Raw genomic sequence first — 17,920 nt, 5'->3', positions numbered from 1 at the left:
TTTAGTTTAGATGGCAAATCAAAGCACTATTATTTTTTTATTTGACTTTTTGTTTGTTTTGCTCAACTAGAAGAGCTGCTACATAGGTAACAAAGACAAGCTTTCTTTCAAGGAAATCCAGTCAATGAACAGAAACATGGGCCTAGAACTTTCCTTGGTGGAGTCACCTGACACCCTGATGGGCTCTCATGTCTATATACACTGGGGAGCAGAGACACTCTTTCTCTTAGTCCGCCGGCCAGGAGAGGGAAAGGAGTGCTGGAGAGTGTTGTGCCGCTTTAACTCAATAAACCCAAGTCAAACATCTGACAGCACAAGGTAACCCCTTCTATAAGAGGCATTGCACTCTGCCTGGCTTCATTCAGAGTTTGTCTTGCTTGTAGCTTTAAAAACTTAACTGCCAAATGTGAGAGGCCTGCATGGTTTCTGTCAAACAATGGCATGACAAGCTGAAGCAGAATCCCGAAGAAAAACCACACAGCGTGTGACTGTCAAGCAAACCAAATGTATATGGATGATTTTTTTTTTTTTTAAGATTATTTTTTGGGGCTTTTCCCTTTATTCGATATTTACAATGGATAGACAGGAAAGGGGGGGAGAGAAAGAGAGGGGATGACACAAAGCAAAGGGCCACAGGTCGGATTCGAAACCGGGCCGCTGAAAAGGACTGATCATTAATTTCCACATGACAATAGTGTCAGTTGGATGTGAGCTTGCAGTTTCAAGATTACCTCAACCAGAGGAAACGGAATAGCATTACCTATACCATATTGCAAAAGACAGAATCTAATACAAACCATCTCCTTATGCACTTATATAACTTTGCCACAGGCCACAATGCTGATATAATCATGTTCCAACATATTTCTTTGCAAGTTTCAGATGTGGGCGTAGGACAGGCAGTGAGGCAATAGTGCTATGTCAGCATTGCTCCGTGTTACAGAAGTGGGTAACAAGTGATAATTTAATAGTCTGTTCTAGTTGAAGCAGTTGTGGGACATTAGAGTTTCTACTTTCACCCATGAAGCAAACATTTTAAAAATGTAATCAAATCAACTCATGTCAAGGCAGTTTTGTGCTCAGTGATTTGGTGGAATATGTGTGTGGGATATATCTTTGTGGTTTTCTCTGCTTCTAAAGAAGTTTAATGTTCATGCCCCGGTCTGCTGGTTTTGTCAGAGCACAAGTAAGGCAAGAGGAGGCTTTTGTGGAGTTCTTTACCAATCAAAAAGCTGTAGTTCCCTGTGCGTACTTTTGGTTTTTAAGAACTCTGTTTTAATAGGAACCAGGAACGTTTTGCCCACTAGCCATTGATAAATGATTAGTGATCAATGATACATTTTTTCCCACCTTCCATTAATTGCAGCGTAGACACGCTGATGCTTATTATAGTAACTGTAAGGTATTTGGAGCCAGCTGTCGGAAAATAGACCCACTGATCACTATGCCAGGATCAGTACATGCATGTCACCAGGCTGCTTGTTGCTGAGGGAGGAGTGGAGAGAGAAGCGGTGTGGAAAGGGAATTAACGGGCAGTGTGACATAATCCAATCTCTTGGTCTCGAGTGTCAGGAGGGGATTTAAGCCTCTATGCCATGGATGCCACTCCACCACTAGCTGAGCCATATGTGGCCCTGCATCTGGATTTATGTAACAGGGTCAGGGCTTTGTAGAAACGACAGTAGGTATACATGGGTGTACATACTGTGCAGATGCATGCACATTGTTTGAATAGTACTACACGGAATCACATTTTTATATAAAAGTATAAAACAATTACAATGATAAACATACAATTGAAAATAAAATCTGTATTCAGTGATGATGAATACATATACTATTCAGCTACTTACACATACTTTTTCATCCTTTTTCTTTTATCTAAGATGTCTAAAGGACCAGCAGTAGGCATTGATCTGGGCACCACGTATTCCTGTGTGGGCATCTTCCAGCATGGCAAAGTGGAAATCATTGCCAATGACCAAGGAAACAGGACCACACCCAGCTATGTGGCCTTCACAGACACTGAGCGACTGATTGGAGATGCTGCTAAGAACCAGGTGGCCATGAACCCATCCAACACTGTATTTGGTAAGGACTGCAACACTCAAAAGGCAACAGGCTCAAAAACAGTGATCCAAAATTAAGACATGACTCACAGAGTCTTGTTTTTTCTCTTAAATCTCCTTCAGATGCTAAGCGTCTGATAGGCCGTAAGTTTGATGATGCTGTGGTGCAGTCAGATATGAAGCACTGGCCCTTCAAGGTCGTTAATGACTCATCCAAACCTAAGATGGAGGTTGAATACAAAGGTGAGAGCAAAACCTTCTACCCGGAGGAGATTTCCTCCATGGTCCTCACCAAGATGAAGGAGATCTCTGAGGCTTATCTCGGCAAGGTAAATGACAATAAGTATACTACCCTATGCTCAAAATTACCTAGGATAGTTTGTTTTATAGAGACAAAAAGGGTGGCAGTTGCAGCTGCAACTGTCAGGAAACAGTACCTAGTATCTAAACCTGTTATCTAAACTGTAATACCTCAGAATCATAGCAAGCATCCTCTGCCTCAAAAGACATTGTGAGAAAATGTTTCTATATGCGCCTTGAATGCACAAATATATTGACTCAAGGGCTAACTGTCTTCACAGCCTGTGAACAATGCAGTTATCACAGTACCTGCTTACTTCAACGACTCCCAGCGTCAAGCCACCAAAGATGCTGGAACCATCGCTGGCCTTAATGTGCTACGCATCATCAATGAGCCCACTGCTGCAGCCATTGCTTATGGCCTGGACAAAAAGGTAACTAGATAATGAAAAGCAAGCCTTATCCTCTTTCATGTTCCTATTAGTAATTCTTACCATTTATTTTAGGTTGGCGGTGAACGTAATGTCCTTATCTTTGACCTTGGAGGTGGTACTTTCGATGTGTCGATCCTGACTATTGAGGATGGCATCTTCGAGGTCAAGTCCACTGCCGGTGACACTCACTTGGGCGGTGAGGACTTTGACAACCGCATGGTTACCCACTTCGTCGCTGAGTTCAAGCGCAAGTTCAAAAAGGAAATCATCAACAACAAGCGAGCTGTGCGTCGTCTGCGCACAGCGTGCGAGCGTGCCAAGCGCACCCTCTCCAGCAGCACCCAGGCCAGCATTGAGATCGATTCCCTCTACGAAGGAGTCGATTTCTACACTTCCATCACCAGGGCCCGCTTTGAAGAGCTCAATGCAGACCTGTTCCGTGGAACCCTCGAGCCTGTGGAGAAGGCCTTGAGGGATGCCAAGATGGACAAGGCCCAGATCCATGACATTGTCCTGGTGGGAGGCTCCACACGTATCCCCAAGATTCAAAAGCTGCTGCAGGACTTATTCAATGGCCGTGACCTCAATAAGAGCATCAACCCTGATGAGGCTGTGGCTTATGGTGCAGGTAGGTACTGTACCTCTACAGCAGTATATTATATATAGTTATACTAATGTTCTATTCATATCACTGTTTTAGTATAAAGGCTGTTTTTTAAACATGATTAAGTGGTTGTTACATAAAGCTTTCTTGTCATCGTGGCATTAGTTTCACCATACACATTCTTCACAGCTGTGCAGGCAGCCATCTTGGCTGGTGATAAGTCTGAGAATGTACAGGACCTGCTCCTGCTGGATGTTACGCCCTTGTCCCTGGGAATTGAGACCGCTGGAGGAGTAATGACTGTCCTTATCAAAAGGAACACCACCATCCCGACCAAGCAAACACAGACCTTTACCACTTACTCAGACAACCAACCGGGTGTGCTTATTCAGGTAGAGCAACCTTGAAGTAAAGTTCGTAAAGTAACAGTTCACTCTCCATTGCCCAAATGCATTACAATTACTCTTGAAACCGAATCACTGTTTTCAGGTTTATGAAGGTGAGAGAGCCATGACCAAGGATAATAATATCCTGGGCAAGTTTGAGCTGACTGGTCTTCCCCCTGCTCCCAGAGGTGTCCCTCAGATTGAGGTGACCTTTGACATCGATGCCAATGGCATTCTTAATGTGTCTGCAGTGGACAAAAGCACTGGAAAGGAGAACAAGATCACCATCACCAATGATAAAGGTAGATGTCACCATATATAATACTTCTTAAATCAGGAGCTGATATAGCACAAAAGCTGAAGGAATGCTGTACATTAGACTAGTGAGAATAAGTAAATTTTGCACAGAGGTACACACATTTGTATTTCATCCTCCCTTAGGGCGGTTGAGCAAGGAGGACATTGAGCAAATGGTGCAGGAGGCAGAGCAGTTTAAGGTGGAAGACGAGGCCCAGAGAGAGAAGGTCACAGCCAAAAACTCCCTTGAGTCTCTGGCCTTCAACATGAAGAGCACTGTGGAGGACGAGAAGCTCCAAGACAAGATCAGCCCTGAGGACAAAAAGACCATTGTAGACAAGTGCAATGAAGTTATTGCTTGGTTGGACAAGAACCAGGTGACTGAACCACTATTCTTAATAAGTTCCTCTTTGGCTCACATTGTGAAAGCAGAGAGGCAAACTAAATTATGTAAACAATGTATTAAGCAATTTCCCCACTTCCCCTTCACATCAATTTGTTATGCAGCAACCGACTACAGTATGCACCAACTCAAAACATGATTTGTTTCTTCTGTTACCCAGACGGCAGAGAAGGATGAGTATGATCACCAGCAGAAGGAACTAGAGAAGGTGTGCAACCCCATCATCACCCAGCTATATCAGGGGGGTATGCCAGGAGGGATGCCTGGAGGAATGCCAGGTGGCTTCCCTGGTGGAGCTGGAGGCAGCTCCTCCTCTGGCCCAACTATCGAGGAGGTCGACTGAACACTATACTGAAAGTTTTATTATCTCAGATCCCAACACAGACTTACTGCCTTTAAGCTGTTTAGTAAGCCAGAATACACATCCAATAAAGATTTGATCACAGGCTCATTTTGATTTACATTCTTGCTATATTTGTTCAAAACTTTAAGATTTCAATATTTAACTTCTAATCTAAGTAACAAAAACTGACACTTGCACATGGTTAAAATAGTCAGATGAGACATAATCAGAGTCTGTTTGTCGTCTTGATTATTTATCTCTCCAGTGATGATTTGCATGAAGGTTTGTGAACATGAAATCAATAAAGATCACAAATGGGATCATGATTTACAAAATGTACTGTTTTTTTGTGGTTTATATATTTTAATACCATTATGTTTTTGAATAACTCATATAAAGTATATTCAATAGTGCATACAATGGGTACGCACACACAACTTGCAGCCAGTCAAAATGGTAGATAAAACCGGTTGCTGTAACCACAAAGGTTTTTGATCAATATCTTTTCGAGCTAGCATTACACAGGAAATTACACTTTGAAAAATGACACGATAAAAAAATGGTGCTGCTGTAGTTGTCATAGATTATGATCTGTAAAAAACATATTTTTCTGCTGAAAAAGGATGCAAGCAAGCTTAATATATTGAATTCGGTGCAAATGCATCCTAAAAATGAATTCAAGAACACATGGATGTTAATGTAAGTGCAGTGTTTTTGCTTCTTACCAATGGAATGATTATGCAACAATTTGTTTGCTAAAAGCCATGACCTATGCACACTGGACAAACACAAGCATACAACTAGGTGGATGAAGGTTTCATGTCAGGTGCTTATCACCAGATGTTTCCTTCCCAGACTTATCACAGGCATTGGTGTGTGTGTGTGTGTGTGTGTGTGTGTGTGTGTGTGTGTGTGTGTGTGTGTGTGTGTGTGTGTGTGTGTGTGTGTGGTGCGGGGGTACCTGCAGTATGGAGTGCTACACGTGGAACTCAGGGTCAGGTGTGAGCCAGTGCCAGTATAAAAGCCAGTGTCCCACACAGGTGACACTCAGGAAAGTGAATCAAGATCAAGACATGGCCATGTTCTTGCTTGTCAGTTGTTTTGCCCTTGTGGCTTCTACATTGGGTGAGTGACTTGTGGTTTACCAGCGGATGCATTTTATCTGTAGGATCTTTTTCTGCAATGGTTTGGTAGCAATTTGTTCTTAATGTTTGACTGCTTGCATAACGACAAGATTGTAACCATAATAATACACAGAACACTTGCTGGTATATACTGTATGCCCTAATTGTGGAACAAGCATCAGTGTTCTAGTGTGTGATTTGGCATCAGGGTGTGGGGTACCTGCTATCAAGCCCCAAGTGAGCGGATACAACAAGATTGTAAATGGGCAGAACGCTGTGTCTGGGTCCTGGCCTTGGCAGGTTTCACTTCAGGTAACCTAAGTAATGCACCCACACCCACTGTGGTTTTGCTACAATCTCAACCCCTTGTGGAATTCAGAAATTGTACAAACGCATGTTCTCACTTCTAGGATGGGAGAGGATTCCACTTCTGTGGAGGATCCCTGATCAACCAGTACTGGGTTGTCACTGCTGCTCACTGTCGTGTGTCGTAAGTAAATTTGCCCTGCCCCACATCGACATGAGAAAAATCCCAACATTGCCATCTCTCAAATCACTGCTCTGTCTCTTTTTATTCTCTCTAGTGCTCAAACCCACCGTGTGATCCTAGGAGAACATGATCGTCAGTCCAACAGTGAGCAAATTCAGGTCAAGTCCATTTACAGGGTAAGCAACACCATGACACATAAAAAACTTTATTTTTAATAAAAATGTAATATTTTACTTAAAGTAGTATTTTCTGAGTATATGTGTCATTGCAAATTTGCATTATATTGGCCTATGATTTATGCCCACCTCTCCATTCAGGCCATCACTCACCCCTACTACAACGCCCAGAACTTCAACAATGACATCACCCTTCTGAAGCTGTCCTCCCCAGTTCAGATGACATCCCGTGTGTCTCCTGTGTGCCTGGCCTCCTCCAGCACCAACATCCCCGCTGGAACCAGATGTGTCACCACTGGGTGGGGCAAGACCGGCCAAACCTGTGAGTGAGCGATTGCTTTCAAGTTTTACACACAGAATATATTTACAAACACACTTATGAACTGCTCCATTTCCACAAAGGAAAAAATATCAAAATATCAAAAAATATATATAAACATCAACTAAGAAAGATGTAAAAGATGTATTTGGGCAGCGAGCCTGATCTTCATTTCCTTTTCAGCAACCCCCCGCTACCTCCAGCAGACTGCCCTGCCTCTGCTCAGCCCTGCTCAGTGCAAGCAGCACTGGGGTAACAAAATCTCTGAAGCCATGATCTGTGCTGGTGCTTCTGGAGTGTCCTCCTGTCAGGTAACACCCTTTCAATGCCTAAAATACACATTTGTAATTACTTAAAGATTTCAAATATTATACACAAAAAAAATCAAAATTGATAATGGATATTCACAGAATACATAAGAACAGTCTTTACTGTCTGAGCCATTTATAGATTTAGCAAACAAACTAGTAACACATATTGATTCATCATTACCTAATGGGTTGTAAGAAACATAATGAAAGTGTAACTGAAAAGGGTTCTCTTATTTTCTTGTTGTTATTTACTGTTCTTGCTGCATGTTTTCCTGTTTTTGAATTGATGTAACACTGAGGGTAGGCCAGCCTACATCCTGTTAAAAGATGTACAGAACACCAAGTTACCTCAATGCATCACTATCAAGCACTTGATCCAAGATTTCATTCTATTACATGATTCAATGCATGCTCCTAAAAGCCAATTAAGAATAATCATATTTGTCTCATTACAGGGTGACTCTGGTGGCCCTCTGGTCTGTCAGAACAGTGGAGTGTGGTCCCTTGTGGGTATTGTGTCCTGGGGAACACCTAACTGCAACGTGTACAGCCCTGCTGTGTATTCACGTGTGTCCTACCTGCGCAGCTGGGTCGACCAGACTGTTGCTTCCAACTAAAGTGCAAACACAAAACATTTGCAATATAAATGCATGTTTTCCCATTTCCCATGATTCTATACAGCACCAATATTAGCTGTTGAATTGCAACCACTTACTGTACTGCTATGTTTGGTGCATTTGTGAGAAATCATGCATAAAAAATACAACTCTTAAGAACACCAGTGTTGGTTTTTATGTTTTACATTCATGTCAGCCATGTAGGCTAAAGTGTTACACATACAGTACATAACAGGGACATAAATCAATCACATTGTGGGGATTTTTGGGGTGTGTGTGTGGGGGGAATTGGAAATGTATTTATTTGAAACAGGGACAATGCACAAATAGACATTAAACTTGTAATACAAGGTAATATGTCTTGGGCCAGGTTATAGAGCCTTTGCAAACACGTGACGACGCCATGACGGACGGCGGAAACACCCGAAGCACAAGCTAAACAATGTAGTAGATGAGCGGAAAGTTTCATTAGTTTCAAATAAATAACACTAAATAAAATGTAATAATAATAATACTATCTTCTTCTTTATGGCTTCTTCAGACATGGTTTAAATTCATCTACCCTGGTCCCTGTCTCGATCCTGCCGGTAGCTAGCTAGCTTGCCCCGCTAGCCGTTAGCTGCCGTCCGGTGAGTGTATTCAGCCAGGCTTCTGTGATAATCATCTCAATAACAATCCATGGAGCGGTGGTGGTGTGGCTAGTTACTGAAGGCTAGCTTTAGCTTGCGCTTGGATCAGCAAGTTCATCTGCCTGTTGCCCTTCTGTCTGTCTCGTTCTTTCCAACTCTTGTGAGGCTAGTTTTTCGTCTGTATACTCGGATTCGAATAAATAAGGACGACCATTTAAAGGCCAAAAGGCTCTTCCGTGTGTTGTATTTCTGCTATATTCGCCATAGTTACGTTACTCCAAGCTTCTTCCCTTGTAAACAAATCTGCCCTTCACACACTACGCTTCGATCGGCACACTGTTTACCTTTTCTTGCTACAACTAGCAGCTACTACCGCACTATGTTTTTTTTTAGGGGGCAATACACTTCAATACGTGACATGACCTGTCCTCTGGAGGACATAGCCACACCACCGTGGATTGTTATTGGGATGATTATCACAGAAGCCTGTCTGAATACACTCACAGGACGGCAGCTAGCAGCTAACGGCTATCAGCTAGCAGGGCAAGCTAGCTACAGGCACGTACCGTTGTTCACTGGCTGAGCCGATGCAACTTTCTAATGGATGCCTGAACGTATCCCAGCTCTGGGGAATAATCAATCACACGTTAATCCATGCAGTAAATCACGGAGTGTCTATGATCAGTAATAACCACACATAATGTTACATCTAGCCATCGTCTTATCTGTGATTATATTCGCTGTTGACCACAGCTAGCTGGTCGGCTAACCGGGGTAGGAGCTCCGCAGAGCCGCATTCAATTCAGTTGTTTGGCCTTTTTGAAGCTAGTTTCCGTGCCATGTCATCTTTAATTTAACCAATATTTTTTGTATGCGTGTTAAGTTATGATCAAGGGAACGGCTTACTTTTTGGAATATGTAGGTCGGTGAATAACCGATGATAGTTATGTGGGACCTGTTAGCAGAAACAGCTGGTTAGCACGGCAGCTAGCTGGGTGAGGACGTTTTATTATTATTATTTATCAGTCATTTAAAAGAGGCAATACATACACATGCTTGTGTTGGTGAGGATTACTCTGCAGATTGTGCATGTGAGAACAAGAACAGCGAACCATACACAGTATATAAGCAGCGAACACGCTCTTGTATGACTTGCCGTCCGTCTACACAGAATAGCTCTTCCGCCGTCCGTCATGGCGTTCATAATTCGCGGGACTAGAGTGTGACGTCACGTGCAAAGGGCTAATTTCCACCTGTAGCCCCTGGGCACACTGTTAATTATTACAGTGTTTTCACAATATTTAACAGTATTATTTCACAATAAAATATTGTATTCAGACTTTTACTGTGAAATAAATGTAAGACTGTATGTTCTCTATCACAGTACAGCATCTTATTGTGAAATTTGAGTTGCACTTGAAACGCACTGCATTGTGGGGCGATTTCGTCAGAAGCCAAACTCACTGGATTCTGGATTTTGTCACAGACGTCACGGAGAGATACACGACCAGATAAGAGGTACGTCAAGTTGAAGGCAAAAAGTCAAGAAGTAAAAGAAGGCAATACAGTTAAATGGTAGATTGTAATTCACGGTGCTTTTAATAGGTATTCTGAAGAATTCTTTGCTTTTTGGTTTAACTTTTAACGTTAGTGGACTGACTTTCATGCTGGTTAGCTAACTAGCTATCAGACTCTGTCACCACATTTTCAGGCTCAGTCATATATTTATTTATTTAGCTGACACTTTTATCCAGAACGACATACTGACAGTCCCCCTGGACTTGAGCAACGGAGGGCTATATATATAGCTAGTTTACTAGCTAGCTAGCTAGCTATCTATAACGTTAGCTAGCTAGCTACAACGTTAGCTAGCTAGCAGACCTCCACCGTTCTCAGACTCCCTCATTGTGGTGAAATAGCAGGTTGCCCCTGGTCCGTGTACTTGTAACCATCCATCTCCATCCATCCATCTTCGTCCGCTTATCCGGTGTCGGGTCGCGGGGGGAGCAGCTCCAGCAGGGGACCCCAAACTTCCTTTTCCCGAGCAACATTAACCAGCTCCGACTGGGGGATCCCGAGGCGTTCCCAGGCCAGGTTGGAGATATAATCCCTCCACCTAGTCCTGGGTCTTCCCCGAGGCCTCCTCCCAGCTGGACGTGCCTGGAACACCTCCCTAGGGAGGCGCCCAGGGGGCATCCTTACCAGATGCCCGAACCACCTCAACTGGCTCCTTTCGATGCAAAGGAGCAGCGGCTCTACTCCGAGCTCCTCACGGATGACTGAGCTTCTCACCCTATCTCTAAGGGAGACGCCAGCCACCCTCCTGAGGAAACCCATTTCGGCCGCTTGTACCCTGGATCTCGTTCTTTCGGTCATGACCCAGCCTTCATGACCATAGGTGAGGGTAGGAACGAAAACTGACCGGTAGATCGAGAGCTTTGCCTTCTGGCTCAGCTCTCTTTTCGTCCTGGCGGTGCGATAGATTGAATGCAATACCGCACCCGCTGCGCCGATTCTCCGACCAATCTCCCGCTCCATTGTCCCCTCACTCGCGAACAAAACCCCAAGATACTTGAACTCCTTCACTTGGGGTACTTGTAACGTTAAATATAATTTTACTTCCGATACCAGTCCCTTTTTCTCGTTTTATCAGACATTATCTACTTATCTACCAAAATCCTCCCTTTTCCCTCCGTTTTTTTCTGCCGTTTTTTTTTTTTTTTTTTTTTTTTTTTTTTTTTTTTTTTTTTGAGCATGTTTCATACTCCTGTTAGCCAGTTCATTTCAATCCTTTCCCCCGTCATTTTGTGAACAATGTTTCACTGTAAATTTAGTTTGTGTGAGCATGTGTCTGAGACTTCTTATCTTCACCTAAACATTAGAGATGCTAATGGACAGTTGGTCTATAAGAGCAGAATGGTACAAGTCGTACCATTTTAATAATTTTGCTCTGCAACCTGTGAAGTTTGTTTGTTTCAGTATACTTTATCTACCTCTTATCTTTTCACAATTTCTTGTCCTCTCACTTGTAGGACTTCCGGTGCTTGAAATAGAATGTGTTTCAGTAGCCTCTCCATCCCGTCCAAGTAGTCCATGTTGGGTGTCATTGGGTTCCCAAAGCTCTCTGAACGCTTTATCTTCACCCAAACTACTTGGCAGGTCAAGTGGGACCAGATGCCAGCAGCAATCCGAACAGCAGTGGACAATCAAACAAGACCATCACCAGGGGACAGACAAGCTATGGTGAAGGCAGTGGTGGACCAGATGCTGCAGCATGATCAGAACCCAACCAGAGCAACATGTCACAGCATTGTCCGGGGCATTGTAAGGGATTATCCCAAAAGTTTTGCTGATGTTGGTAGAAACGGAGACATTCTTGGAGATGGCTGTCACTCTCTTCTTCAGCAGATTAAAACGAGAGTGGAATATAAAAATAGAAACAATACTCTTGCACAGCGACGCAGAAAGAAAAGGCCCACCACTAGGGTGGCTGAGGAAACCGGAGTGATGGCAAGAGGCCCTGTGGATCGGTACGGATGTGTGAGGTGGTGTCCTGCAGAACTTCCTGCTGGTGAGACCGAGGCAACCTTAGATGAAATGAAAAGGCAGCTTCACAACATCTATTCAGAGGAAGGGATGGGCAGGGCAGGGAGAGCTGAGGCTTTGATTGAGAAGACATACGTCATCCAGCGGCGGTACCTCAACAGTTTGCCTACACCTGCCATTTCAGATATTAAGGAAGAATGGCCTTTTCTTTTCTCTCAGAGAGGCCTTTACTCCCACTTTAGTCTGCTGACAGATATCCCCATCCTTATTAAGTTGCAAGAGGCCCTAAAAAATAGAGGCAGTACACTTATTCGGTTCTGCCAGGAACTCAAACGCCGTCCAGAGATTGAGGACGTCCTGAATAATTTCGAGCCAGAGGCTTCAGACAAGGCTGCATGTATCCTCCTGCTCCTGTTGGCGTACTTTAAGGAACCCAAGAGTGCCATCGTGCTTGAGACTGATGTAAGTTGTGTATAAAATATTTTTAAAAAGCGGTCTGTGTTTACACTAGATAGTATACATAACATTCTCTCTGATTACCCTCTGTCAGGAGACCAGTGAACTGTCTTTATGTATTTGAATCTGCTACCATAAATATGTTACAGTTAAGGTTTATTTTACAGCCGTGTGCCACAGCCGCTGATGTGCAGAGAACAGTGATGCTACCGAGCACCCCCTGCTTGATTATCCAAGGTACTATTTATATCTGGACTTCATATTCATATTTTCTAGCACAATGTTTCCTTTTAGGATTTTTTTTTTTTAATTACTGTAGTAGTTGTATACAGTCAATGGCTTTAGAGATTTTCAGAATTATCCTGCATTCAAGGGGTGGGGTAACAAAGCATGTTCTGTAGCTTGAGCTGTTTGAGAGACTAAATCAGTAGATGATCTTGTTAGATCAATAACAAGTGGGTTCACAGTTTAAAGGCAGTGTTGCTGGATATCATAATCAGAAACATTCTTCTCTTGTTCATTCAACATTCCACTTCTATATCTGTTCATTTTAGGTGACTTGATGAAGCCAAAGACTTGGATGCTATCCACTAAAGGACAAGTGGTGATGGGGCCAGACGACAGCTTCATCAATGGGATAGCAGCCGTTTTTGCAAACTATTACAACTTTAATCTGCAGTATCCTGAGGACGGCTCATGTACTCTGGAGTTTATTCAAAGGTATTGAAACAGTCAAATGTACATTACACACACACACACACACACACTTATATACACACGCCTACAACAACACGGTAAGGGTCTGGATGCGCGCACCCCAAGGGGGTAAGCTTCGCCTCAGAACTCGAACCTCCTATGGCGCCATTGTGAAATATAATGAGCAATATAACATGCAATACTGAAAGTTGTTGTCTTGTCATATTGTTTACAGGTGCTTCTTGGGTATTAACCCTGAGGTGGGCTCCAAATCGAAGAAGAAACAGTTGGGAGGCATCAACCCACATGTGAGCACACATATGAGAAAACTTGTGGACTTTGAATGGATGTCGATGTAGATATAAAGGATTAAAGTATAGGGACACCTGGCCATTACACCAACAGGGACTTTAACATTCAGGGGCATTGCATTCTAAAGACATGCATTACATTACTGAAAGCTCTATATCTCTCTCTCTCTATGTATATATATCTCTGTCTATATACCTCTCTCTCTCTCTATGTATATATATCTCTATCTCTCTGTTTCTCTCTCTCTATGTATATATATCTCTCTGTTTCTCTCTCTCTCTCTATGTATATATCTCTCTGTGTATCTGTCTTTCTCTGTGCATCTCTTTATCTGTGTATCTCTTTCTCTCTCTCTCTCTCTCTCTCTCTCTGTGTCTCTCTCTCTCTGTGTGTATCTCTTTCTCTCTCTTTCTTTCTCTCTCTCTGTGTATCTCTCTCTCTTTCTCTGTGTATCTCTTTCTCTCTCTCTCTCTCTCTCCGTTTGTATCTCTCTCTTTCTTTCTCTCTCTCTCTCCGTTTGTATCTTTCTTTCTCTCTCTCTCTCTCTCTCACACTCTCTCTCTCTCTCTCTCAAATCATTTAAGATGGAGATCAAAATGTAAATGACAAGCAGTTTCACAGGGGGGAGGGGGGGATGCTTAGATAATGAATATAATAAAATACAACATAAGAACCCTCCAACAAAAACTACATTTGTGAAGCTTATTTAAACTGTTGTGTCAGAGTGATGCTCATTCAGCACCAGTAATTTTAAGAGTCATGTCAAGTCCTGCTGAAATCTTATTATGTTCTAATAATTATATTCTGTTATTTTATCCACTTCCTGTGCATGGCATAATCAATGTCTTGTTGCAAAGCCATGACAGCAGCAGCAGAAGTACTGTCTCATTGGCAGCTGCATGAACCGAGGAGGAGTAATCTGAGAGAGAGAGAGAGAGAGAGAGAGAGAGAGAGAGAGAGAGAGAGAGAGAGAGAGAGAGAATAATAAATTTGCAGAATCAGATATAGATCAACTTAGAATAAAGACAGACTTGCTGCAACAGAAAAATGGAGACTGGTAAGAATCCTTGCTTGCTATTTAATTGCATTAACAGAAAGGTGGTCTACCATCATTTCTTGCAGAGTAATCTAAAATAGGTATGCATAAATCCTTGTGTGATCACAATACCAATTGAGTTAAATGAGTGGAAAAGTTAATTTGCATAGTATTCTGTGACTACTTCATTCAATTTAGTAGTATAGTGGGAGTCAGAGTTGCATAGAACATGTGCCAGGACAGGAGCATTCTAAAACAGGTAAACAGTATGGAGTTAATTAAAATCAGATCATTAAGAAACTCAGGTCTGTTTTACCACAATCTGAGATGATCATTCACGACTACTGCAATTCCCTTTTCACCTGCCTCAACAAGTCATCCCTGGACAGTCTACAACTGGTCCAGATCTGCTCCCTGCGTATATTACCAGTAGGTTTGCTTAGATCTTCTGAGCCAGGATTACTGGTGTCCCTCACAGTCAACTACAGCTAAGGTGAAGGGTGACCGTGCATTTGAAGTGGTGGGTCCACACTGTGGAAGGACTTCGTAGTCGCACGTTCTGTGGTCTCTGTTGATGCTAAAAAGCAGCTCAAGGCTCACCTATTTAAACTGGACTTTGTCTCATCTTTGTATTTGTTTGTTTCTTTATAACTGTGTTTATTTGTATTTCTATTGTTATTTTATTCTTTTTGGCTTGTTCTATTTAATCTTTTGGGATCCTATTTTTTAACAATATTACTCTTTGTGACTTTGTTTTGGAAAATGCAATATATTAAATAAGTGTAATATTATTTGTATTAATAATATTGTTATTATTTACTTAATCTGGTTATAAAAACAATGTGTTTTCTCAGTGCATATTGCAGAATGTGTTGTAGATACTAATGTCTGTAATAAAATATTTGTTTTGTTCATTAGATAACAACACTTCAACAGAAGATACATCAGCCAGGGGGGATGGGGTTCGCAGAAAAGTGTGGATGGCCTCCCTGGTAATCTACTGTGTGATCGTCATTGTGGGGACTCTGGGCAATGGTCTGGTTATCTACGTGACAGGCTGCAGGATGAAGAGAACAGTCAACTCAGTTTGGTTTCTCAACTTGGCCCTGGCTGACTTCCTCTTTACGGCCTTCCTGATTTTCACAATCATTTCCATCTCTCAAGATTATCACTGGCAATTTGGAGAATTCATGTGCAAGATGAACAGCTTTGTGATCATAGTCAACATGTTTGCCAGTGTCTTTCTTCTGACAGCCATAAGTCTGGATCGTTGCCTGTCAATCTGGGTGGTGGTGTGGGCACAAAACAAGCGCACCGTTCGCAAAGCCCAGATCATATGCGTTTGCATCTGGATGAGTGCTATGGTCTGCAGCACCCCTTATGCCATTTGTCGCAGGGTTATAGATACAGGGGAAAAGATTCATTGTGGTTATTCTGCATCCATAACACTTGAACAAATACGGATTCTTGGCATTTTTCGCTTTGTTGTGGGCTTCCTCATCCCATTCCTGGTAATAATTGTCTGTTATGTGGCCATAGCTGTTCGTGCAGGGCGCCTGCATAGGACCAGGAAACAGAGATCTCGCCGAATAATTTTTTCTATTGTTCTTGCATTCTTCATCTGCTGGTTGCCCTACCATATTTCACATTTTATAGAGTTAAAGGCCCATACTAACCCAGATCTTCAGAATATTGTCTTAATTGTAGGTCCACTGGCTTTGAGTCTGGCGTTTATGAACAGTTGCCTGAACCCCATTCTTTATGTTTTCTTGTGTGATGAATTCCAGAAGAAGCTCAGGCAGTCCATATGCTTTGTCCTGGAGAGTGCCCTGGCAGAGGACCACTTGTCCTTTATGTCCTCTCGTTCCTTGTCATCACACTTGTCTCGGTTTTCTCGGAAGTCAGACTCTGCTGCACCTTTGGAGAGGAAAGACACAGCAATTTCCTTAAACTTCACAGAAAGCAAAGTGGTCATGACTGACGAGAGAGACTGTGAGCACTGAATAAAGGCCTCCAGAGACACTTCCTGAAACTTCACAGAAAGCAAAGTGGTTATCACTGATGAGAGACAGAGATATTGAGTACGGATTAAGACCACAGGCTTCACTTCAATGAGTCCAAATTTTTTTTAAAGCAAACTTGTAATCAATAGTGACAAAAGAAAAGCACAAACTGAAAATGACATGTTAAATTGATTCGGTCAGTATACTTTTTTTTAAATATTTGCTATGATTGATTGATTGATATTTTTATTGCCATGCCACTACGTGGCCCATCCAACATGACACCAATACAACAGTAATTCATTCCACAGCTTCCAGTCCAATGTCCACACACAACATTCTCCACTTTGCACAAAACAAATAACAAATAAAACATAGCACAATGCTATGAGGCATTTCTTTATGTTTTTTATAGTAATGCACCTTTTCACAATCAGATGTTTTCACTTATGGCTGATAAGACATCCCCACTGACTCCCCTGTTACTGCGTTGCACCAGTTACATCTTCCATATTTTTCTTACAAGTACATGTAGATTGAAATCGTATAGCTCCTTATATGTTCCAGGTCTAATCAGCCGGAATAATTGAAAACACCTGTGTTGGTGTTGTGGTTCTTTGTGTAACAATTAATTATTTGGTACCATATCATTTTATTTTATGTTTGTCTGTAAGCTTTTAATGCTCATTTACCCATGGTTATTGACAAGCTATTTGTCCATAGCAGCATCCATGATATGTCACACAAGATTGAGCTTTGATGATTGAGCATTTCAATAAGGTGAATAAAAACATATACATATTTTAAGAGCTGTTTTCTTACTTCTACATCACCAACACGAGTACACACTACTCACCAGACGGTGTTTTATCTTACAGGATACCACAACGGTACATGCTTAACTTCCTGGGTTTGCAAAAATGGAACGTACTCTGTAAAACAGACCACCTGCAGATTACTTTAAAGCACAATGCAAATCAAAATGATCATTTTAAAATAAGAAAAAAAAAAAAAAAAAAAAAACTTAAAACTAAAATTCCTCATCTTAGATTCCTTTGGAAACGTACCCTTAAGAATCCTAGTCATGTAGATAGTCATTTCCTATTCAATGTGCTGTAGTACACATGTTATTGTTTGATATTTGCTGACCTCTTTAATTCCTGTAACTGCCATGAAGTCAGCAATATTACTATCATCTAGTCAGCAAAATTACAACAGAGAACATGATGTGTCCATTAACTGATAATTAACTTTAATTTAGAGTATGCAACATAATCTGTTTCACCTCTGGCTTGAATAGTTGATAAAGAACCAAGAAGCTACTACCATATCAGAGGAATATAGTAAATATCAAATGTTAGTGGTATTT

General features: G+C 42.0%; 4 protein-coding genes across 5 annotated transcripts; all 4 read left to right on the top strand.

Annotated features, from left to right (window-relative positions):
• The first annotated feature begins 211 nt into the window (after nucleotides 1–211).
• On the top strand, nucleotides 212–5,171 carry LOC114556549 (heat shock cognate 71 kDa protein-like). Its single transcript, XM_028579525.1, is given in 10 exon segments — nucleotides 212–318; nucleotides 1,887–2,091; nucleotides 2,193–2,398; nucleotides 2,651–2,803; nucleotides 2,876–3,431; nucleotides 3,597–3,799; nucleotides 3,897–4,095; nucleotides 4,235–4,467; nucleotides 4,654–4,749; nucleotides 4,751–5,171. Coding segments are annotated over 9 exon segments (2,034 nt in total). The 5' UTR covers nucleotides 212–318; the 3' UTR covers nucleotides 4,934–5,171.
• A 732-nt stretch (nucleotides 5,172–5,903) lies between these two features.
• LOC114556575 (chymotrypsin-like protease CTRL-1) lies at nucleotides 5,904–7,965 on the top strand. The gene is made up of 7 exons (XM_028579568.1): nucleotides 5,904–5,961; nucleotides 6,169–6,272; nucleotides 6,371–6,450; nucleotides 6,545–6,626; nucleotides 6,768–6,948; nucleotides 7,129–7,256; nucleotides 7,712–7,965. The coding sequence occupies exons 1-7, from the start codon at nucleotides 5,910–5,912 to the stop codon at nucleotides 7,871–7,873; spliced, it is 789 nt and encodes a 262-aa protein (XP_028435369.1). The 5' UTR covers nucleotides 5,904–5,909; the 3' UTR covers nucleotides 7,874–7,965.
• Nucleotides 7,966–9,991: 2,026 nt separating this feature from the next.
• Nucleotides 9,992–13,559, top strand: LOC114557359 (uncharacterized). The gene is made up of 5 exons (XM_028580788.1): nucleotides 9,992–10,020; nucleotides 11,535–12,510; nucleotides 12,672–12,741; nucleotides 13,059–13,224; nucleotides 13,436–13,559. Exons 2-5 carry the CDS (start codon nucleotides 11,596–11,598, stop codon nucleotides 13,557–13,559), a joined length of 1,275 nt encoding a protein of 424 aa, XP_028436589.1. The 5' UTR covers nucleotides 9,992–10,020; nucleotides 11,535–11,595.
• Nucleotides 13,135–17,358, top strand: LOC114556569 (C3a anaphylatoxin chemotactic receptor). Of its 2 annotated transcripts, XM_028579556.1 has the most exons (3): nucleotides 13,135–13,224; nucleotides 13,436–13,508; nucleotides 15,467–17,358. In XM_028579556.1, exon 3 carries the CDS (start codon nucleotides 15,529–15,531, stop codon nucleotides 16,549–16,551), a length of 1,023 nt encoding a protein of 340 aa, XP_028435357.1. In that variant the 5' UTR covers nucleotides 13,135–13,224; nucleotides 13,436–13,508; nucleotides 15,467–15,528; the 3' UTR covers nucleotides 16,552–17,358. The 2 variants fall into 2 exon arrangements, with proteins under 2 accessions (XP_028435357.1, XP_028435356.1); XM_028579555.1 differs by lacking the exons at nucleotides 13,135–13,224; nucleotides 13,436–13,508 and adding an exon at nucleotides 14,494–14,569.
• The last annotated feature ends 562 nt before the right edge of the window (nucleotides 17,359–17,920 follow it).

The sequence above is a fragment of the Perca flavescens genome, chromosome 6 (genome assembly GCF_004354835.1).
Source record: "Perca flavescens isolate YP-PL-M2 chromosome 6, PFLA_1.0, whole genome shotgun sequence".
Lineage (NCBI taxonomy): Eukaryota > Metazoa > Chordata > Actinopteri > Perciformes > Percidae > Perca > Perca flavescens.
This window is presented reverse-complemented; position numbering and strand designations above follow the sequence as displayed.

What these genes read in the sequence shown, in the direction of transcription:
- LOC114556575 (XM_028579568.1), top strand. Translation starts at nt 5,910, where the DNA reads ATGGCCATGTTCTTGCTTGTCAGTTGTTTTGCCCTTGTGGCTTCTACA. An exon ending in CTTGGCAGGTTTCACTTCAG is followed by an intron (nt 6,273 to 6,370) that starts GTAACCTAAGTA and finishes TCTCACTTCTAG; the next exon opens with GATGGGAGAGGATTCCACTT. An exon ending in GCTGCTCACTGTCGTGTGTC is followed by an intron (nt 6,451 to 6,544) that starts GTAAGTAAATTT and finishes TATTCTCTCTAG; the next exon opens with TGCTCAAACCCACCGTGTGA.
- LOC114557359 (XM_028580788.1), top strand. Translation starts at nt 11,596, where the DNA reads ATGTTGGGTGTCATTGGGTTCCCAAAGCTCTCTGAACGCTTTATCTTC. An exon ending in CCATCGTGCTTGAGACTGAT is followed by an intron (nt 12,511 to 12,671) that starts GTAAGTTGTGTA and finishes TTTATTTTACAG; the next exon opens with CCGTGTGCCACAGCCGCTGA. An exon ending in CCCCTGCTTGATTATCCAAG is followed by an intron (nt 12,742 to 13,058) that starts GTACTATTTATA and finishes TGTTCATTTTAG; the next exon opens with GTGACTTGATGAAGCCAAAG.